Source organism: Bufo bufo, chromosome 1 (assembly GCF_905171765.1).
Source record: "Bufo bufo chromosome 1, aBufBuf1.1, whole genome shotgun sequence".
NCBI lineage: Eukaryota > Metazoa > Chordata > Amphibia > Anura > Bufonidae > Bufo > Bufo bufo.
Window position 1 is genome coordinate 176,162,553 of NC_053389.1, and position 23,573 is coordinate 176,186,125.

General features: G+C 46.4%; 1 protein-coding gene across 4 annotated transcripts in view; it reads left to right on the plus strand.

The window, feature by feature from the left end:
* PPP6R1 (protein phosphatase 6 regulatory subunit 1) overlaps positions 1 to 23,573 on the plus strand; it is a 126,649-nt gene that overhangs the window by 55,154 nt on the left and 47,922 nt on the right. For 3 of the 4 annotated variants that reach the window (XM_040432375.1, XM_040432395.1, XM_040432383.1), the window contains exons 8-18: positions 4,055 to 4,220; positions 7,049 to 7,201; positions 7,313 to 7,447; positions 8,030 to 8,094; positions 13,762 to 13,877; positions 13,997 to 14,082; positions 19,109 to 19,198; positions 19,953 to 20,050; positions 21,855 to 21,878; positions 22,575 to 22,632; positions 22,713 to 22,858. In XM_040432375.1, coding sequence (XP_040288309.1) covers positions 4,055 to 4,220; positions 7,049 to 7,201; positions 7,313 to 7,447; positions 8,030 to 8,094; positions 13,762 to 13,877; positions 13,997 to 14,082; positions 19,109 to 19,198; positions 19,953 to 20,050; positions 21,855 to 21,878; positions 22,575 to 22,632; positions 22,713 to 22,858 — 1,137 coding nt within the window. The remainder of the gene's footprint in view (positions 1 to 4,054; positions 4,221 to 7,048; positions 7,202 to 7,312; positions 7,448 to 8,029; positions 8,095 to 13,761; positions 13,878 to 13,996; positions 14,083 to 19,108; positions 19,199 to 19,952; positions 20,051 to 21,854; positions 21,879 to 22,574; positions 22,633 to 22,712; positions 22,859 to 23,573) is intronic. The other variant, XM_040432390.1, reaches the window with a different exon arrangement.

Sequence of the window (23,573 nt, forward strand, 5' to 3'; positions counted from 1 at the left end):
TGGACAATGCAACGGCCATGTGCATCTCGCTCCCTGAGCCTTAAAGGGAACCTGTCACCTGGATTTTGGGTATAGAGCTGAGGACATGGGTTGCTAGATGGCCACTAGCACATCCGCAATACCCAGTCCCCATAGCTCTGTGTGCTTTTATTGTGTATAAAAACCGATACATATGCAAATTAACCTGAGACGAGTCAGAGCTTAAAAATATGACTCTTCTCTGGTCACACAAGTAAGATATGACTCTTTTATATTAATTTGCATATGTATCAAATCGATTTTTTTTAGACAATAAAAGCACAGAGAGCTATGGGGAATGGGTATTGCGGATGTGCTAGCGGCGATCTAGCAACCCATGTCCTCAGCTCTATACACAAAATCCCAGTGACAGGTTCCCTTTAATAACCTGTACATGTTCGGTGGCTGACAGGTCTTTAAAGATGGTGGCTTTTAAACATGGTGGCTTTTAAACATGGAATGCCGATCGCAGACATTTAACCGCTCCGATGCCGTGGTCAAATGTGAGAGTGCCGTCTGAAAGACAGAAAAAAATAGGAAGTGCACGCTTTCGGGCAGGAATAACTTCCCCTGGCGGAGATTGGATAAGGCGTTCCATTGCAGCAATAAGCCAGAGCTTTTACTAGGCTTCTAGGCCTATTACTGGTATATTCAAATTCATGCCTGCAGGTGGCAGCACTGCATTGGGATGTAGCGATCTTTGTATTCTGTAAGGGATAAAATTCCATTACTTTATACAATTGCATATTACGGGCCTAGAAAAAAGTTTTTAAAATATTTAAAACCTAATTCAAATCACTTTTCCCCAAAATAAAATAAACAATTAAAAAATAATAAAGTAGTCAAAATGTCATACACACCCCTAAATGGTATCAATAGAAACTACAAAAAAAAAGAGCCCTCACACAGCTCTGTAGATGTATCTATAAAAACGTTCTGGGGATCAGTATTGAAACACAAGAAAAACTATATACCTGTCTTATTGCTGTAATCCTACTCACCCAGAGAATGAAGGGAACAGGTCAGTTTTACCGCATAGGGAACGTCATAGAGACAAAAAAAAAAAAAAAACTGGCGAAATTGCATTTATTTTTTTTCCCAATGCTAACACTTTTGATATATATATTTTTTTCTAGCTTCCCACTACATCATATGCAACATTAAACGGTGGCATTAGAAAGTACAAATTGCTCCGCAAAAAACAAGTCCTCATACGGCTATGTGGACAGAAAAATAAAAAACCTATGGCTCTGATGAAGATGGGGAGTATAGGAAATGCAAAGACCAAAGGTCGCCGTATCAGGAAGGTGTTAAGAAATGCCCATAGGAAATGCCCAGACCGCCCGTTGACTGTAACACTCCGGACAGTTCGCACTTGAGGGTCTTCCTGAATGTCCTTGCAGAGTTAGCAGCTTCAGGAGTGACAGCAGGTTTTATTTTTCCCCATACCTGTCTTCTCAATCATTGTATACCAATGAGAAAACAATGCCACTTCCTCCTCCTGCTGCTGCCCTAGTGATCGTCTGGTTGCTGAGTAACTGCATGGGCTGCTGCGTCTTAGTACACCAGATTAGCTCTGCAGTGAGGCTGAACTGCCTTTTACAATGTCTCTGGGGGCTCTATTCCTCCTGTAATTGGAGCTATATGATGGCCCCAGTTACAGGAGAAATCGGCAATAATATAAAAAAAAAAAAATGTAATGTTTAAATGACCCCGAGAGTTCTTGTATAAACTTATCAGGTGCTCAAATGTAAAATAAAAAACTATAAGCTACATAACTCTTTATAACCATTACGGAATGGGGACAGAAAAAAATAAAAATAAAAACTTTAGTTGCACTTTCTGCTATTAAAAAAGTGAAAAACAGACTTATTCATGCTGATTAACCCCTTAGCAAAATCCTCCATGGATGTCACTAGTTTAAATATGACACCTGCACAGGAACCAGAGCTTGTACCAAGGCAGCTAGTGACTGCTGTAGAACACAGCCGCCATCAATACACAGTGTGCGTGATCGGTGATGACTCTGATCACACACTTAATCCGTTAGTCAGTAGTGACTGTTGCATATGATCAATTAGTCAGAGGGAGGGGGTTTCTGCCCTCCTCCCAATGCGTGATGTCAATCACTTGTCATGGCAGCCTAGGGCACCCAGAATCAGAATCACCATAACAATACTAAAATAGTACAGTGTATATGGCATGGATGGCCAACCTGTGGCTCTCCAGTAGTTGTGAAACTACAACTCCCACCGTGCTGTAAGCTGATTGCTAGGCAGTCTGGGAATGTTTTGCAGTCTGGAAGAGCTGCGGTTGACCATCCCTGGTATATAGTATAAACCAGGCATGCTCAACTTACGGCCCTCCAAGTGTTGTAAAACTACAACTCCCACCATGCCCTGTTGTAGGCTTATTGCTAGGCTGTCTGGGCATGCTGGGAGTTGTAGTTTTGCAACAGCTGGAGAGCCGCAGGTTGAGCATGCCTGATATAAACAATCCAACGATCACATGTAAAATTTATAATTTTTTTTAACAAATTCAAATCGCCTGCTTTCCCAATTTTACAATAAAATAAACAAAAATATGTATTGGTATCGTTGCATCTGAAAACGTTCAAATGTGGACAAAATTGTTGGTGCCCTTCCATTAAAGAGAGAAAAATCCACAATGGTAACTGAAATAACAGTTCTGTCCATGTTTGTATAAGTACAGTATTTAAAGAGGACCTTTCATGGTTTTGTATTAATTGCATGCTGCCACCATGCCTGATTTTTTTTATTTTTTTTTTATATATTTTTTTTAAAAACTAGCTGTGCAGTATACAAAAAATACTTAGAAAAAAAAAAGTCTCTTTGACACCCAGAATTTTGCCATCTACAGAGATCTATTTCAGACATTGTTTCATATTGGTGCAGTTCTGGGGTACATATGACTTTTTGATCAATTTGTATTCAAGGTGTGAGGTGACCAAAGGTTTTATTTTTTTATTTTTTTCTAATTACAGTGTTTTCTATACAGGTTAAAGAGGACCTTTCATGGCTTTGTATTAATTGTGATAAATACCTTTATCTGCCACCCTGCCTGATTTTTTTTATTATTTTTTTAAATATCGCTCCTGCGCCCCCTCATAGTTTTCCCGCACAGTATGCTAATACTGAGCATTGGAACAAGGAGGAGGAGACGCCAGGGTTTCTCAATAGGCATCTCCTTCTCCCTGTGCCACGATCCAATCACAGGGGAGAGCGTCACAGCCAGGGAGAAAAAAAACAGCTCACCTTCTCCCTGACTGTGACTCTCTCAGCTGTGATTGGATCGCGCTACAGCCAGGGAGAAGGAGACGCTCATTGAGAAACCCTGGCGTCTCCTCCTCCCTGTACCGATGCTCAGTATTGGCATACTGAGAGCGAAAACTACGAGGAAGGGGGGCACAGGAGCGATATTTTAAAAAATCAGGCAGGGTGGCAGCGTCAGCTGTAAAGGTATTTATCGCAATTAATACAAAGCCATGAAAGGTCCTCTTTAACCTGTATAGAAAACACTGTAATTAGAAAAAAATAAAATAATCAAACCTTTGGTCACCTCACACCTTGAATACAAATTGATCAAAAAGTCATATGTACCCCAGAACTGCACCAATATGAAACAATGTCTGAAATAGATCTCTGTAGATGGCAAAATTATGGGTGTCAGAGACTTTTTTTTTTCTAAGTATTTTTTGTATTCTGCACAGTTAGTTTTCCAGAGTTTCTGTATCAATTCCTTACATTTTTCCACACCTCTGCTTGCAGTCATTGTGTACACCCAGCTCAGATAACATTACTTGACCAGGGCAGGTTCTATGTATCAAATGTAAATAATGAAGGTTCCTATTGAATGGCAGCAAGCAGAGATATTAATCTAGAAATTCTGTTGGAGAATTCTCACCTCCTTAAAGGCTAAAGTTAGTTTTTCCGTGTAAAGGCCCTAATACTATAGCCATGTGTCAGTAAAATCTCTCCATGCACTGTATTTCATGTGAATGTGTTATCTCTTGTAGAGCTGAACTCGGAGGGCTGAATGCTTTCTACTGTAATTTAGAGGGTCAATTGGAGATTAATCCTCCTAGTATAGACTCTTCCAGTACCCAGGCCAGCTTAGGCACCTTGTTGGCCATCAAGCAGAGTTTAAAAGACTTTCATCAGCTCCTCATTGACCCTCCTAAGGTAAGTGCTGCTTACAGACTAATTATTATTGAACTCTTGTATATTTTTCCCCTTGATAGAGGATCAGTGTAATAAAATTATAGGTTCTAAGTATATTTTAAATCTAATGTGTAGTCTGATCCTGCAGATACATAGATACCAATTCTGCAGGAACAGCGAGTGTGTTTGTGTGATGAGGAGCTGGACAATGGCTGTGTGCACTTCATATTTTACGGAACAGCTGTACCCTAATAGAACAGTCCTATTCTTGTCCATTATGCGGAAAACTAAAGGACATGTTCTATTTTTTTGGCGGAACAGACATACGGAAACGGAATGCACCACACGGAGTAACATTTTTTTTTTTTTTGCGGACCCATTGAAATGAATGGTTCTGCATACGGTCCACAAGAAAAACGTAACGGACACGGAATAAGTTCTTTTTCACGAGCCCTAATGGTGGAGATAAGGGAAACCTGTCCTCTCCACTGTGACCCTCAATGGCATTCAAAGTGAGCGACTGAGAGAATGTATGATGGGATCAAGGCCCATACCAAGTATACTTGCTGTAGCAATAAAGTTAAATAGGAGTCTTGAGGAGAAATTAATGGGATCGCCGCGACAGTCGCAAGAAATCCAACATGGCTGAATTTTTGCGACTGCCGCCGCAATCCCATTCATTTCTATGGGATCACCGCTACTCTGCAATCCTGGACGCGACCAGTGTCGTCGTGTAGCCCTTGCCTTAGGATTACATTGTATAATTGACCAGTTTTCATCGTGAGCAGTTAGGGCTCATGTACACGGCCGTAAATGTTAGTTTATTTTGTTTGTTTGTTTGTTTTGCTGGGCTGCAGAATGGACATGTGGATGCAGACACGGTTTGCTGTCCACACCTTTTGTGGCCTCGTTGAAATGATTTGGGCAGCATTCGATCCGCAATAATTGCAGATCGGATGTGGACTGAAGCTACAGCCGCGTACATATGAGGCCTTACTGTCCTGTGATCCCTTGGAAGTATTAAAAGTGTAATAGAATTGATATAATTTTGCATATTTTATATATATATATACACTGCTCAAAAAAATAAAGGAAACACAAAAATTAACACATCCTAGATCAGAATTAATTAAATATTCTTCTGAAATACTTTGTTCTTTACATAGTTGAATGTGCTGACAACAAAATCACACAAAAATAAAAAAATGGAAATCAAATTTTTCAACCCATGGAGGTCTGGATTTGGAGTCACACTCAAAATTAATGTGGAAAACACACTACAGGCTGATCCAACTTTGATGTAATGTCCTTAAAACAAGTCAAAATAAGGCTCAGTAGTGTGTGTGGCCTCCACGTGCCTGTATGACCTCCCTACAACGCCTGTGTATTCTCCTGATGAGGTGGCGGACGGTCTCCTGAGGGATCTCCTCCCAGACCTGGACTAAAGCATCTGCCAACTCCTGGACAGTCTGTGGTCAACGTGACGTTGGTGGATAGAGCAAGACATGATGTCCCAGATGTGCTCAATTGGATTCAGGTCTGGGGAACGGGCGTGCCAGTCCATAGCATCAATGCCTTCGTCTTGCAGGAACTGCTGACACACTTCAGCCACATGAGGTCTAGCATTGTCTTGCATTAGGAGGAACCCAGGGCCAACCGCACCAGCATATGGTCTCACAAGGGGTCTGAGGATCTCATCTCGGTACCTAATGGCAGTCAGGCTACCTCTGGCGAGCACATGGAGGGCTGTGCGGCCCTCCAAAGAAATGCCACCCCACACCATTACTGACCCAATGCCAAACCGGTCATGCTGGAGGATGTTGCAGGCAGCAGAACGTTCTCCACGGCGTCTCCAGACTCTGTCATGTCTGTCACATGTGCTCAGTGTGAACCTGCTTTCATCTGTGAAGAGCACAGGGCGCCAGTGGTGAATTTGCCAATCTTGGTGTTCTCTGGCAAATGCCAAACGTCCTGCACGGTGTTGGGCTGTAAGCACAACCCCCACCTGTGGACGTCGGGCCCTCATATCACCCTCATGGAGTCTGTTTCTGACCGTTTGAGCAGACACATGCACATTTGTGGCCTGCTGGAGGTCATTTTGCAGGGCTCTGGCAGTGCTCCTCCTGTTCCTCCTTGCACAAAGGCGGAGGTAGCGGTCCTGCTGCTGGGTTGTTGCCCTCCTACGGCCTCCTCCACGTCTCCTGATGTATTGGCCTGTCTCCTGGTAGCGCCTCCATGCTCTGGACACTACGCTGACAGACACAGCAAACCTTCTTGCCACAGCTCGCAATGATGTGCCATCCTGGATAAGCTGCACTACCTGAGCCACTTGTGTGGGTTGTAGACTCCGTCTCATGCTACCACTAGAGTGAAAGCACCGCCAGCATTCAAAAGTGACCAAAACATCAGCCAGGAAGCATAGGAACTGAGAAGTGGTCTGTGGTAACCACCTGCAGAACCACTCCTTTATTGGGGGGTGTCTTGCTAATTGCCTATAATTTCCACCTGTTGTCTATCCCATTTGCACAACAGCATGTGAAATTGATTGTCACTCAGTGTTGCTTCCTAAGTGGACAGTTTGATTTCACAGAAGTGTGATTGACTTGGAGTTACATTGTGTTGTTTAAGTGTTCCCTTAATTTTTTTGAGCAGTGTACTTTTTAGTTACTTTTGTGCCAAATCTGTAAGTGGTTTTAGACCAGTGGTCCCCGGTTGTTGAGCAACTGTTACCCCCAGCATGTTGAAGTTTCAAAACCACTTGACAGAATGTGAAGCCTTATGCCCATTTTCTTTACGACACAGAAAACAAGGTCACCTATGTCAGCTTTCATCATTTTTTCGTTCTTCAGAAAGAAAGCTTGCAGACAACTTGGGGTGTCCTTGATCCACCCTTAGGGAACACTCGCCTCCATGTGGTGAAATTGCTTTCCAGTGCAGTTAATGCAAACAACAGGGCTCTAAACCAGGAGCTGATCGAGCTAGATGCAGTCAACACCATGCTGGTAAGTTACTCCTACTACGGTGTCAGGTTGGGCCGGGGAAATTATTTCACATAGGGAAATCAGACAGGTGTTTATTTCACTTTTTTTTTTTTTTTGTTTCGTTTTTTTCAGAATTTGTACTTCAAGTACATGTACAACAATTTTTTACACTCTCAAGTTGAGGCGTGCATCACCACAATTTTGAATTCAAATTCGATTGAAGATACCAACGAGAGCAATGAGCAGGAGAACTTGCTTGTCAAATATGTAAGCGTGTTAAAAAAATACATATAAACCTTTTTAGTATTGCAGGTTTGATACCTTTTAATGGCTAACAAAAATAGAAGCAATGAGGTTACATAGCGAGCTTTTGGGACATCAGCAGTCCCTTCACCAGGCTACTTTTACCTGTATTTGCAGAGGTGGGAGTAATGTATTTCATTATTGCGGCAATTTATTATAATTAGTAAAATTGACTTACTTGGCTCTTTTAATATACTATTGATTCTTAAAATCTGTTCCTAGTTTCCGAGGTCCTTTGGCCAGTATATATAGGTCTTTGACTTAATCTGAAATAGGTTACCAACGCATTTCTTACTCGACAGGCTTCATGAACTCTGTGCATCATACTGAGAGCTCTCTACTCCATTTAACCAATTCCTCAATTTTATGACTTATGGCAGATTGTCTAGAGTTTAATTTTAAAAAGTTTATGTACCCGGACATATGCCTTATTGGGGCATTTTGAGGTAAGGGGAGTAAAGTTCTGATGCAGATTGTTTTTGTCATGCATTGAATGAAATTTGTGCATATTGATTATCAGATATTAATTCTATCTATCAATAACAGCTTCTACAGAAATGCCAGCTTGTGCAGAGGATACTGTCAGCATGGGAAGATAATGAGAAAGAACAGTAAGTGTGTGTGTATATATAAGGGTTGAGGAAAAGTGTGATTTCTGGTTTCTCGTGCATGGCATTGGGGGACACAGCACCATGGGTATATGCCCAGCTGCCACTAGGAGGCTGACACTAGAAACAAAAAAAAGTGTTGGCTCCACCCAGATGGGTTATACCCCTCTGCCAGAGCCGAGAGAGATCAGTCTTGTTCTAGTTGTCCGTAGGAGGCAGACATGACCTGCTATCTTTTTTCACAGGTCATCCTGCTACTTTTTTATTTTTCTTCACTTTTTTTTCTCTGCAGGTTTCGGCCTGCTGCAGGGGTGGCTCCATCGTGTTCCACTTTAGTTGCCCCCCCCTGCGGGCGCGTACTCAGGTACCTGGCAGCCACCCAGTCCCCAGTTAAAACTGCTTCCGCAGTGGAATTCCGGTAGTCCCACGGTTCCCGTGTTAAGTCTGTCACTGCTGCGCCTGAAGACATCGGAAGGTGAGTAGGGATCCAGATCCATTGAGGGGGCCCTGTAGCCCCCCTCCATCCGCCATCCATCCTGCTTTTGCCACTTCCTGGGTGGCCAAAGCCTGCGTGGTCTGAGCCAAACAGCTTATCCGAGCCTTACCTCCAGACTCTGTCCAAGGGGAACTGGCTGTGCTTGCCTCTCAGATCTACGAGGCGTCCAAGTTTCTTTGTGATGCCTCTATGGAATCAGCTCGCCGCTCCGGCCGTGCGGCCGCTGAATCTGTGGCCATACGCCGCACCATCTGGCTTCCTTCTTGGGCGGTGGACTCCGCCTCCAAGAAGGCTGTCATCTCCCTTCCCTTCCTCGGTGGGAAGCTTTTTGGGAAACGTTTGGAGGAGCTCATCTCTGAGGCCACTGGCGGTAAGAGTTCCCTTCTTCCCCAAAACCAGCCTCGCTGCCGTCGCTTTTCTGGGTTGTCCTCGCGGACGCAGAATTTTCGTTCCTTTCGGGCCCCCTCCGCCCGACCAGACAAGAAGTCCACTAGGCCTTCCTTTAAGGCCAAGCCCAAACCTGCTCGGCCCCAGTCCACGCTTGCTCGCCTTTCAGGATATCTGGCAAGCAAGCGTAGAGGACGCTTGGGTTCTGGAGGTAGTCTCCTCCGGATAAAACATCAAATTTTACGGTCTTCCGTCGGGGCGGTTCTTCCTGACTTCGCCCCCCCAAGTCCCCCGCCAGGGCAGACGAGTTTTTTCGGGCCATTCGTTCCTTTCGCTCTCTCGCGTCATTGTTCCCGGACTCAGAACGCTTTCAGGGTTTCTACTCGAACCTGTTCACGGTTCCCAAGAAGGACGGTTCGCTCCGCCCAATCTTGGACCTGAAGGCGCTCAATCACTTCATCCGAGTCCGTCATTTTCGCATGGAGTCCCTCAGGTCGGTGATCGCCTCCTTGGAGGACGACAAGTTTTTGTCGTCCATAGACATTCAGGACGCTTATCTCAATGTCCCCATTGCCCACTCCCATCAAAGGTTCCTTCGCTTCGTGGTGGGTTCTCTTCATTTTCAGTTCGTCGCCCTGCCCTTCGGCCTGGCCTCTTCCCCGAGGGTTTTCACAAAGGTGCTGGTGCCTCTTGTGGCACTTCTCCGTGCCAGGGGGATCGCATTGGTGCCTTACCTGGACGACCTTCTGATCCGGGCTCAGTCCTTGGAGGACAACCTGTCCAGCCTACACATCACCCTCTCGGCTCTGACCCAATTCGGGTGGCTCATCAACCACTCCCAAGTCCTCTCTCGTCCCATGCCGGAGGATGCCTTTTCTGGGCATGATCTTCGATACTCGCCTCGGGCGCGGGTGTTCCTTCCCCCAGAGAAGATTGCCTCTCTTCAGGCGGGGGTGGCTCGTCTCCGCGACCTGTCTCCCTTAACCATCAGGATGTGTATGCGCGTCCTGGGCAGGATGGTGGCCTCCTTCGAGGCCATTACCTATTCCCAATTTCACTCCCGGGACCTTCATCTGTTCATCCTGTCCAGGATGTCCGGGACAAGTCTCCGGCAGGCGTCGATCGCCGGATCCGCCTCCCTCCCGAGCTTTGCCAGGATCTCTCCTGGTGGCTGAACCCTCAGACGGTGTCCCTGGGCCGGTCCTTCCTCCCCCCGCGGGTGATCACCACAGATGCCAGCCTCACGGGTTGGGGGGGCGGTCTTCGGGTCCCTCACTGTCCAGGGTCTGTGGTCTGTTCAGAAGTCCTCCCTGCAGATCAACGTCCTGGAACTCATTTTCCTGGCGCTGTCTCACTGGACTCCCCGTCTCCGCGGTCTCCGGACAGACAATTCCACCGCGGTGGCCTATCTGAACCACCAAGGGGGGCACCAGGAGTGTGATGGCCCCACAGGAAGCCTCCCGTATCCTGCGGTGGGCGGAGAAGCACGTTCCGGTCCTCTCCGCCGTGCACGTTCCCGGGGTCGACAATTGGGCGGCAGACTTTCGCAGTCGTCAGCTGGTCGACCTGGGCGAATGGTCTCTTCACACAGAGGTGTTCCTCCAACTTTGCCACCGTTGGGCAACTCCGGACGTGGATCTCGTCGCGCCTCAACCGCAAGCTCCTGTGCTATGTTGCGCGGTCCAGGGACCCTCAGGCTCTCAACGCCCTAGTTCTGCCTTGGTCTCAGTTCGACCTTCTGTATCTTTTTCCCCCCATTCCTCTCCTTCCTCAAGCGTCTCAAGGCGGCCCAGGTCCCGGCGATCCTGGTGGCTCCGAATTGGCCCCGCAGGGCGTGGTACGCGGATCTGGTGTTTCTGCTCGCCGACGTCCCGTGGCGGCTTCCTCTGCGCCACGATCTCCTTTCCCAGGGCCCTCTGTTCCACCCGAGTTTACCTCAGCTTCGTTTGACGGCGTGGCTGTTGAGACCGCGGTCCTGAAGTCCCGTGGTCTCTCTGACTCTGTCATCTGGATGATGCTTCACGCTCGCAAGCCCCAGTCGGCCCACATTTACTATTGGACCTGGAGAGCGTATTTTGCCTGGTGCGAATCTGGTCGATTTCGCCCTCTCCGGTTTTCTGTCCCTAACATTCTGGCCTTCCTTCAAGCCGGATTTGATAAGGGTCTTCGCCTGGCTTCTCTCAAGGGTCAGATTTCGGCCCTCTCTGTCCTTTTCCAGCGGCCTGTGGCTTCTCGGCCCCAGGTTAGGACTTTTCTCCAGGGAGTTACTTCCCGAGCCCCTCCCTTCCGCTTCCCAGTGGAGCCGTGCGACTTGAATCTCGTTCTGGACGTCGTTCAGTCATCGCCCTTCGAGCCCTTGGCGGAGATCTCTCTGTCTTTTGTCTCGTTTAAGGTTGCCTTCCTCGTGGCTGTCACCTCCATCTGCCTGGTTTCCGAACTTGCGGCGCTTTCTTGCCGTTCCCCTTTCCTGGTGTTTCATCAGGACAAGGTGGTTTTGCGTCCTGTTCCCTCCTTTCTCCCGAAGGTGGTTTCCTCATTTCATATTAATGAGGAGATTGTCCTTCCTTCCTTCTGCCCCAATCCTTCTCACTCACGGGAGAAGTCCCTCCATTGCCTGGATGTGGTACGGGCCCTTCGCCTGTATCTTCGCCTCACGGAACCCTTCCGTCGTTCGGACTCTCTTTGTGGTCCCAGCGGGCCCTCATAAAGGTTTCCCTGCCTCCAAGGCCACCATTTCTCGCTGGGTTCGGTCGGCCGTCAAGGAGGCCTATGTCGTGAAGGGGCGTGCTTCCCCTTCCAGGTTGACCGCACATTCGACTAGGGCGGTTGGGGCTTCTTGGGCGGTGCGTCATCAGGCTTCAGCTTCCCAGGTCTGCCTGGGCGCCGGTTCACACTTTTTCTAAGTTCTACCATATTCATTCCTTGGCTTCTTCTGATGCCAGTCTGGGACGCAAGGTTCTGCAAGTGGCTGTGCTTTACATTGGTTGCATGGCGCTTTTTTCTTCCCACCCTCGGGGACTGCTTTGGGACATCCCATGGTGCTGTGTCCCCCAATGCACGAGAAAATTGGATTTTTTGTACTCACCGTAAAATTCTTTTCTCGTAGAAGGCATTGGGGGACACAGATCCCTCCCTTCTTGAGTTTCTTCTTGTTTGCAGTTTCGGCTTTTGCCTAGTTTGGTTGTCGGGTTTCCCCCGTTTAGACTTGTTGGCTTCTCAGTTTTTGGTTCAGTGTGGCGTTCCTACTGCTTTTGTACCAACTGATCTCTCTCGGCTCTGGCAGAGGGGTATAGCCCATCTGGGTGGAGCCAACACTTTTTTTTTTTTTTTTTTGTTTCTAGTGTCAGCCTCCTAGTGGCAGCTGGGCATATACCCATGGTGCTGTGTCCCCCAATGCCTACTACGAGAAAAGGATTTTACGGTCAGTACAAAAAATCCAATTTTCTTCAGTAGCTGTTAGTGTCAGACAACCCCGTCCACCTAAGAACTTCCCTTCGAGTTGATCTAGCAGTTTCCAGTCCTATTATACTTTGTTCTCACAGTGTTTGATCCTGTGGAGTCCTCAGTTTCTTTGAAGGAGTTTTAATATTGGCAGCCTATTCTTGGATAGGTCATCAATTTTAGCTTCTCTGAAGAAGCTCTGGAACTACTGCAGAACAGTAGGGATGTTCGGAGTCATTCCCCCGCCTATCTGATATTGATGACGTACCCTGAGGGCTCATGCACACGACCGTGATTGGCCTTGGAAACACGCCCCATGTGTCTGCTGGTTCTCCTGGGCCGACTGCGGGCTCCTCTGAACTGACTGTATCATAATGTTTTATGATGAAGTCGGTTCATATTTGATCGCGGATGTCTTGTACTGACCAGACAAGAGTTTTGCATTCCACATTGGTACAGGCTTTTAGCAGAGCGAGCGGAGGCAGGAGCTCTGCCTAGCACATCGCTGCTTCTACCTTCGTCGACTCCACTGAAGCCTGTCATAGCTCAACTGTGTTGTGTAATGCAGAGCTTTTAGCAGAGCGGAGGTGGCTCCGCAAGAAGCAGCACTGTGTGCTCTGACCTGTATCACCCACTGCGGCCCCAGTGGAATCTGTACACCACTGAAGTGTCATCAGTGTACGGATTTCAAAGGGCTATAGACACCTGAACTGTTTCGTAATGAAAAGTAAGAAAAATAAAAAAAAGTGAATGATAAAAATTCTTTTCATCACATATACAATAGGTTTTAATAAAGTTTACTTGAAAGTTTAAGTACATTTTAGCAATTGCATTCAGTACATCATAACCCCACCTCAAGTGCTAGGTCATATTTCTTCACCCTCCTCATGGCTAATAAATATCAGGTATCCTACCTCTTCCATTATGTCTTTTGGAAGGCTGCTGTCGTGCTATGTCTTTTTGTTTTGTTTTATTTTGCAAAAAGTGTTTTTCATTATGTTTTTTGCAATGAAAAGCTCTGCATCCAGATATAAAATGTTACACGCCCTGCAAGTTACACACACAGCTCTGCTGCATGCCCAGCTGATACACACACACAGCGTTGCTGCATGCACAACACCGTTACACACACTTCTGCACTATAAAGTGCATTCTACAGTCACAAGATATGGTAAATTGTGTTGAAGTCTTGAGTCCTGCTACACTTGACTATACCTATATACCTCACTGGCATCCTTTAGAATTTTCTTCCTGTTAAGAATCTCCATTTATTGTAGTAGTTTTCCAGGACTGATTAGATATGTTCATTTTTGAATTTCCTCATATCTCTTCTGTTAACATTTCAGGGCAGAAGGTGGGCGGAGGAAAGGCTTTATGGGTCATCTCACCAAAATAGCAAATTCACTGGTGCAGAGTTCAGAAAAGGGTCCTAACACTGCTTTCATTAGTCAGCTACTTAAAGGTGAGTGTGATTGGGAAAGAAGTATTTCTGTACACTAGAACTGCAATAAATTGTAATTAAACAACAAATACACATTTTTTAATACTGCAATTTACAACTGGCCTTCTATATGTTCCCAGAACTTCCAGATGAACAGCAGGAGCGGTGGGAAAGCTTCATCTCGGGATCTCTTACAGATATTAACAAGAAAAACACCATAGACCTTGTAAGGATATTATTGTCATGTTTATGTTGAGCTTCATTGAATTGAAGGTACACTGCCTGGTATCTACCCATTGAGGTGGTGGCCCACTGATATATCTTCTGCCCAGCAGCATAAATGTATGGTGCTGGCCAGAATCAGAGCAAACTTTTATCCCAACCATTTAACCCCTTAGACCATAGACTATCACATAATGCGATTGCAAGGGTGCTGTGGTGTTTCCATGAAAGCAGGGTGCTTAAAGGGGTAGTGGGGCGGGATAATATTTTTTAGGTAAGTGACATATTAATAGTGTAATAAAACAATCATTTCATTTCACGGATGTCCTACCACTGCCATTCCAGTGCTTACTGTGTTGCAGTTGGTCTCCACTACTTGGTCCTGGCTCCACACACAGGAAATGGCAGTAGATTCCCACTCACTAGTGAGCTAGGTCACTGCCAATAATTAGCTGAGCAGCATCTCTTGCATTTCCCATTGTTGAGCCAAGACCAGGAAGCAGGAACTAGTGGGAGACTTGCTAAGCATTAGGGCTGCACGATATGGGAATTTTGTGCGATTGCGATTAGGGCCCTAAAAATTGCGATAACGATATGCGATGCAATATTTTAAGGGAATTGTGCTAGAGGTCTATTTGCTTGGATTTTCCCATATGAGCCACTGACACGGCTGGGTATGGCATAGTTATGGGGGATCTGTGGATGATGCACTGTTGTGGGGGGATCTGTGGATGACGCTGTGTTGTGGGGGATCTGTGGATGACGCTGTGTTGTGGGGGATCTGTGGAGGACGCTGTGTTGTGGGGGATCTGTGGAGGACGCTGTGTTGTGGGGGATCTGTGGAGGACGCTGTGTTGTGGGGGATCTGTGGAGGACGCTGTGTTGTGGGGGATCTGTGGAGGACGCTGTGTTGTGGGGGATCTGTGGAGGACGCTGTGTTGTGGGGGATCTGTGGAGGACGCTGTGTTGTGGGGGATCTGTGGAGGACGCTGTGTTGTGGGGGATCTGTGGAGGACGCTGTGTTGTGGGGGATCTGTGGAGGACGCTGTGTTGTGGGGGATCTGTGGAGGACGCTGTGTTGTGGGGGATCTGTGGAGGACGCTGTGTTGTGGGGGATCTGTGGAGGACGCTGTGTTGTGGGGGATCTGTGGAGGACGCTGTGTTGTGGGGGATCTGTGGAGGACGCTGTGTTGTGGGGAATCTGTGGAGGACGCTGTGTTGTGGGGAATCTGTGGAGGACGCTGTGTTGTGGGGGATCTGTGGAGGACGCTGTGTTGTGGGGGATCTGTGGAGGACGCTGTGTTGTGGGGGATCTGTGGAGGACGCTGTGTTGTGGGGGATCTGTGGAGGACGCTGTGTTGTGGGGAATCTGTGGAGGACGCTGTGTTGTGGGGGATCTGTGGAGGACGCTGTGTTGTGGGGGATCTGTGGAGGACGCTGTGTTGTGGGGGATCTGTGGAGGACGCTGTGTTGTGGGGGATCTGTGGAGGACGCTGTGTTGTGGGGGATCTGTGGAGGACGCTGTGTTGTGGGGGATCTGTGGAGGACGCTGTGTTGTGGGGGATCTGTGGAGGACGCTGTGTTGTGGGGGATCTGTGGAGGACGCTGTGTTGTGGGGGATCTGTGGAGGACGCTGTGTTGTGGGGGATCTGTGGAGGACGCTGTGTTGTGGGGGATCTGTGGAGGACGCTGTGTTGTGGGGGATCTGTGGAGGACGCTGTGTTGTGGGGGATCTGTGGAGGACGCTGTGTTGTGGGGGATCTGTGGAGGACGCTGTGTTGTGGGGGATCTGTGGAGGACGCTGTGTTGTGGGGGATCTGTGGAGGACGCTGTGTTGTGGGGGATCTGTGGAGGACGCTGTGTTGTGGGGGATCTGTGGAGGACGCTGTGTTGTGGGGGATCTGTGGAGGACGCTGTGTTGTGGGGGATCTGTGGAGGACGCTGTGTTGTGGGGGATCTGTGGAGGACGCTGTGTTGTGGGGAATCTGTGGAGGACGCTGTGTTGTGGGGAATCTGTGGAGGACGCTGTGTTGTGGGGAATCTGTGGAGGACGCTGTGTTGTGGGGAATCTGTGGAGGACGCTGTGTTGTGGGGAATCTGTGGAGGACGCTGTGTTGTGGGGAATCTGTGGAGGACGCTGTGTTGTGGGGAATCTGTGGAGGACGCTGTGTTGTGGGGAATCTGTGGAGGACGCTGTGTTGTGGGGAATCTGTGGAGGACGCTGTGTTGTGGGGAATCTGTGGAGGACGCTGTGTTGTGGGGAATCTGTGGAGGACGCTGTGTTGTGGGGAATCTGTGGAGGACGCTGTGTTGTGGGGAATCTGTGGAGGACGCTGTGTTGTGGGGAATCTGTGGAGGACGCTGTGTTGTGGGGAATCTGTGGAGGACGCTGTGTTGTGGGGAATCTGTGGAGGACGCTGTGTTGTGGGGAATCTGTGGAGGACGCTGTGTTGTGGGGAATCTGTGGAGGACGCTGTGTTGTGGGGAATCTGTGGAGGACGCTGTGTTGTGGGGAATCTGTGGAGGACGCTGTGTTGTGGGGAATCTGTGGAGGACGCTGTGTTGTGGGGAATCTGTGGAGGACGCTGTGTTGTGGGGAATCTGTGGAGGACGCTGTGTTGTGGGGGATCTGTGGAGGACGCTGTGTTGTGGGGAATCTGTGGAGGACGCTGTGTTGTGGGGAATCTGTGGAGGACGCTGTGTTGTGGGGAATCTGTGGAGGACGCTGTGTTGTGGGGAATCTGTGGAGGACGCTGTGTTGTGGGGAATCTGTGGAGGACGCTGTGTTGTGGGGAATCTGTGGAGGACGCTGTGTTGTGGGGAATCTGTGGAGGACGCTGTGTTGTGGGGAATCTGTGGAGGACGCTGTGTTGTGGGGAATCTGTGGAGGACGCTGTGTTGTGGGGAATCTGTGGAGGACGCTGTGTTGTGGGGAATCTGTGGAGGACGCTGTGTTGTGGGGAATCTGTGGAGGACGCTGTGTTGTGGGGAATCTGTGGAGGACGCTGTGTTGTGGGGAATCTGTGGAGGACGCTGTGTTGTGGGGAATCTGTGGAGGACGCTGTGTTGTGGGGAATCTGTGGAGGACGCTGTGTTGTGGGGAATCTGTGGAGGACGCTGTTATGGGGGATGTGTGCTGTGACACATAGGGCCATGAGGGGGGGGGGGGGGGGGGCAGCATAAGACATATAGCATCTTATGCTGGTCCCCCTCATGGCCCTATGTGTTCCCTCATGTGTCCTAAACTGTGCACATAACTGGCTTTGTGTGTAAAGTATTTTACTAGTGTGTGAAACAATCTCTCTCCTATTGATAACATGGCCAGCCTCTGTACTCACTGTCACTATGAATGCACTACAGCGAGCTGGCCGGCCGGCGCGTGACTGACGTCACTTAGTAACGCTCCTCTCCCACTTCAGGAAGCAGGAGCGTTACTAAGTGACGTCAGTCACACGCCGGCCAGCCCGCTCGCTGCCGTTCGCTGCAGTGCATTCATCGTGAAAGTGAGTACAGAGGCTGGACCTGTTATCAATAGGAGAGAGATTGTTTCACACACTAGTAAAATACTTTACACACAAAGCCAGTTATGTGCGCGGGGCCCCTTCATATATAATCGCGGCATTTTCGGGTCGGCCAAATCGCCATATCGCATTTGCCGATTATCGCGATTCGATTATTTTTTCGATTTATCGTGCAGCCCTACTAGGCATTGAAACTTATAGTAACTTATGCATATTTTACACTATTCTGCCACTTTTCTTGGGGCTCATGCCCGCGAATCTGCAATATACGGCCACTGGCTGATTGCACTTGCAATCTGCAACATACGACAGAAGATAGGACATCTTTTGCGGAGCGGAGGCACGGATCAGAAGCACTATGAAGAGCCTGCTTGGGCTTCCCATCCGTGCCCCCGCAAATGTTCTGTCTTTGGCCGTATGTTGTGAATCGCAGGGGATAACTATTAGATTGGTGGGGTTCACACAACTGTGACCCCCACCAATCACTAGAATGGGGACCTAGTAATGAATAAAGCAGCCGGTTGGGCATGTGTGCCGCCACTCCATTTATTTTCTGTGGTTAGAGGATAACTTTTAAATAACCAGAATCCCCTTTTAACTATTTATCCCTCATGGTCTTCTTACCTCCTCCAAAAATGGTAAATAAAATATAATAAAAAGGCATGAAAAAGGGGTAACTAAGAAAATCACTGTGTCCTTAGTGCCACAACTAATGACAGATGATCTTTATTGTCCGGGTTCAGAGCTGAACCCGGTCTTATCCCCTTCTTCCCCCACTCAGCCCCTCTGACATGAGAATTGGAGTATTTTATGCTCCGATGCTCTCCCTAACAGGGCAAGGGCTTTTTTGTCCTTATTTTTACACCGCTAGGCAGAGGCTTCCACCTAGTAGTGCTCCTGGTGACGTCACAGACACTGATGGGCAGACTTTAGCGCTGCCCTAGGCGTTTTACAGGCTAGGTCAGGTCTAAAGCCCGCCCATTAGTGCCGGTGATGTCACCAGGCTCGCTGCTAGGCAGAAGCCTTCTCCTAGCCTTCCCACATCACCGGATCTCCAGAAAAACCCTATGCACAGGGCAAGGGAGAGCATCAGAGCATGAAATGCTCCAATGCTCATGTCAGAGGGGCTAAGTGGAGGGGAAGAAGGGGATATGTCCGGGTTCAGCTCTGAACTCGGACAACCCCTTTAAGGGCACAGCCAAGTTTGGTTAAGAGTCCAGGGATTGTGTTAAATTTTTCTACTTTGCACTTCAAAAGCAGTAACTTTTTTATTTTTCCATCAGCATAGCCATATGAGGGTTTGTTTAATGCTGGACAAATTGTGTCACAATTTTGGTGTACCTCTACTTTATTATATAACGTAAAAAATTTGGGGTGACACTATACAGATCAATTCTGCCATTGTTTTAGGACTTTGCTTTTAGTACATCACTGGACGGGAAGGGGTTAAACAAAACTGTAAATTGGGTTTGAAATTGCACTGTTTCACTGTTGTTCTCCTTTCTGCAGGTAAATACAAGAAATATGCACTCCTCCAGTGATGATGAAGACAGTGACCTGAAGGAATTTAATTTTCCTCAAGAGGCAGTTCTCCAACAGGTGAGATAAAAAATTTCCTTTCCTACAAGTCAAATCTCAATTGAAGCATGGAAACAATAATTACTTCTTGGTCACTTCGGATGCCTTTCCCATAAAACAACTTTAAAAGATAAGAACAGACTTCTTAGTAAAGTTCATCTTTGGTAGTTTTTATTGACTGCATTTAAAGGGATTGTCTCACTTTAGGAAATGGCATTTATTATTCAGAGGAAGTTAATACAAGTCACTTACTAATGTATGGTTATTATCCATATTGTCTCCTTTGCTGCCTGGAATAATTTTTCCATCACATTATACACTGCTTGTTTCCATGATTACCTCCACCCTGCAATCCATCAGTGGTGTTCGTGCTTGCACACTATAGGAAAAAGCACCAGACTATGTGTGCTCCTATGGACCCAGTCACCAGAGAGGCTGGCACTTTTTCCTATAGTGTGCAAGCACGACCACCACTGATGGCTTGCAGGGTGGTCCTGACCATGGAAACTAGCAGTGTATAATGCAATGGAAAAATGAATCAAGGCAGCAAAGAAGGCAATATGGAGAATCACAATACATTAGTAAGTGCCTTGTATTAACTTCCCCTACATAATAAATGCTATTTGCTGAAGTGAGACAACCCCTTTAATGGTGCTTTATAATTTTTTTCACGCATTTTGGGGTAAAATGCTGAGTTTGCGTCCTCTTTATAGCATATTTATGAAGCTTCATACATGCCAGTTTTTACATTTGTGATCTGTATTTCGCTCTCCAGGCTTTTGTTGATTACCAGATGCAGCAGATGACCTCTGCTTTCATAGATCACTTTGGGTTCAACGATGAGGAGTTTGGAGAACAAGAAGAGAGTGTCAAGTTAGTATTAATAATATAGCCATGCACATCATAATTTCACATGCTGTATTTTATAAGGTACACAACGTCTTTTGTGCGGTCCACACAGAGGTCTTGTCCATAAAATGGCTGCTGGTGGAAGGTCATGTGACCGGGCAAAATACCCCAAAGTGATGTCTCCTCCATTCAAACACACTGCACCTGCACTAAATTTCAACCAGAACAAGTGTAGCTGGCAGACGCAGTGTGTTTGAATGGAGGAGACATCCCATGGAGGTGATTTGCCTGGTCACATGACTCAATCAGCAGCCATTTTATGGACAAGACCTCTGTGTGGACTGCACAAAAGACTTTTTCTATATTTCATAAGGTAGACAATGTTGCAGAATTTCAGCAAAGCCTATATTAGTAAAGTGTCATAGAATCATCTCATTCACACTTTGGTCAACAATCGCAAGTAAGTGGCCAAACCCTTTAACTATATTAAGGCTACATGCACATCACAATAACCACGGATTTGCAAAATGCAGACACCTTCCGTGTGCAATCCACATTTTTCTTTGTCCCATTAATAGAACTGGCTCTTCTTGTCCGCATAGTGGACAGGAATAGGACATGTTCTATAGTTTCCCAGGATTGACGTACGGATGCATGCGGACAGCACACAGATGACCTCTCAATATGCCCCTGTACAACTGCTTGTTTCATTGTGACCATCTGTGAAAAGCTGTCCCAGTTATCACCTGGTATTGCCAAGGGAAGCTGTTGCCACCTAGACATTTTCCCTGAATGGCCATCCATGTAATACACGGATGAGCCAATCCCTCCAGATCCTAGAAGGGGTTTCCTGATCCCTCTGCCTATATGTCCTACAGTAGTTGGACATGTTGACTACTCCTTTAAAATGTAGGCCTGTACAATCTTTTCACATCTCTTTTGCTGTTTGCTCTGTTGGGTCACATTTAGAACTTTTTGACTTCTTCATGACTACACTGTTTTCTGTTGGACAGCAGTAGCATTGTTCATAGTTCTGGAAAAATGATGGGATCGAGTTAAGTTTGTCACAAAACAGGACTGCATATAGTGATCAAAAAAGGTTGTAAATGCAAAACAATGTTATTTAGCCCCTACATTTTTAGACTTCAATGGAGAGTTTTTTTAGTTTTTTTTTAACCTTTAGTGGGCAGTGTAGTAATTTACAAATCTGCCAATAGACTTGTGTTTGCATGCTGTACAAGCCATACTTAGGATATTATTCTATGGCTCCCACTGTTAATGTCCCCATACACATTAGTGTATTGTTGGCTGAACCTGGTGAGAACGGTAGCTCTCAACTCTCCCCATATAGATGGTGTTGGAGGAGAGAAGTATCGGGCAAAGTGAATTTTTTCGACCACTCGTTTCGTTCTCCCAGGAGATAGGCCACCGTCAGAAGTGTCTGGCAACAGATTTCTCCCCTCTTTCCATTGCAGACAACTACATGCTTAACCGAACATGTATGGTAGAGTCGAGAGAGAAAGCTGTATGGCCTGCAGCTATTGAATGTGTATGGCCATCTTCTTTAGAGTCCTCTCATAGTTATCTAATTTTTTGATTCACTAGCATGTTTCTCTCACCTGTCAATCTAAGCAGCAACCAATATCTCAAATTGTCATGATTTTATTTTTATTTTTTATAACTATTTTTGCACATTAATGAATGCTGTACACCGCACTCAATGTGTCTTTTGAACTATTGGCTCTGTAGTTGACTTGCTTTGCCACCTTTTATCCTTCCACTTTAGTTTGATGTGTCTGCTGTTTCTTTCTCTTTCTCTAACCTGCAGTGCTCACTTTCGACAGCTGAAGAGGTAAAATATGCTTTCACAGTTATGGTAGGGCACTACACAGTGACATGTACCCTTCAGCCTCTAACTTCTACAGATTATTTTTTTTTCCTAATTACAATTTATTTTTTGTTACGGCAAGCATTCATTTGTTGTGTGATGTTTGTCTGTACAAGGCCTGTTTCACTCTCATTGCCACGTTGCATTTTTTTGTTGTAAATTTAAAAGCGTTTATGGACCTTCCAACAACATGTCTTTCCCAGTGTACCAAGAGAAGCCCTCCTCTAAGAAATAGTGGGTCGAAATTGTATTTTATTTTTGTTTTTATCTAAATCCCCAAATAGGTGTCACAGATATATCTGCAGTGTCCTTGGTGCAAACCTTTGTCTCTTACTTTTGTTGTTGGAAGTCCAAAACAGCTACTGAGGGGTGATAGGTGTCACATTTGCACGATATGGATGTTTTTGCATGATGATAGCTGTGACGTGTTTCACACTCATTAGATGGATAAGATGGAGGTGGTGGTACCAGTGAAACTGCATGAGAGAATAGAATAGCAAGTTCAGTTCCTTTTTCTCTCTCAACGTTTTTATTATTATTTTTTTTTATACTTGAAACACATTTGGAAACATGAGTTGTGTGTTGGGCAACAAGCAAAAAAAAAAACCTTCCTGTAATTGTGAATTTTCCAATGCATTGTTTTTTTGCTTTTTTTTTCAGTGCTCCTTTTGATAAAACCGCCAACATCACATTTTCGATGAATGCTGATGAAGAAAGCGTAAGTATTTTTTTTTGTCCCCCTGTACTTTATTTTTTAAATGACACAATTGCATTTTTCTATACGTTTATTTATTACAGCCGAATTCTAATTTGTTTGAGATTTGCTACAAAGAGCGCATTCAGCAATTTGATGATGATGAAGATGAAGGCTCAGATGGAGAGGATATCTGGCAGGAAAAAGAGATACGGTTTTCTTCAGGGACAATGCAGAGTACTGGCACAAGGTAACCTACAGTGTATCACAAAGGCCACACAAGCATGAATCGATGGCTGGGTGTCCAGCTTCTCAAACCCTGGACAATCAGCAGAGAGGAAATGTCACTGAATATATGGTTTGTCCACTGAGTCAAGTTGTGTCTGTATGGGGTCCTTTCACATGTTGTGAATTTGATGGGGCATATGTGAAATCCTCATTGTATCCAGTGCATGTTAATTGGGGTTTTGATAGGAACCGTGGATTGTTGTCTGCACCGCAGGAAAAACAATCCATGAGAATTATCAGCATGTATGTGGGACGGTCGTCTGATTAGCCCCATTGAATGAGAACTATAAAGAAAATCAGACATTGTAAACTGAAGTAAAATCTATGAGGAAATATAGGTGACACAAAAATGGTTAAAGGGCATCTGTCAGCAGATTGTACCTATGACACTGGCTGGCCTGTTACATGTGCACTGGGCAGCTGAAGGCATCCATGTTGGTCCCATGTTCATATGTGTCCGCATTGCTGAGAAAAATGGTGATTTAATATATGCAAATGAGCCTCTACGAGCAACGGGGGCGTTGTCATTACACCTGACTGGGTCAGGCAGTGAAATTGTCATCATTCCTGGCCCTGTCAATCAGAGAGGGCGCAGCAGTTGCAAAGAGAGCAGAACGTCTAGATGTAATTGCAACGCCCCCGTTGCTCCTAGAGGCTCATTTGCATATGGTAAAACA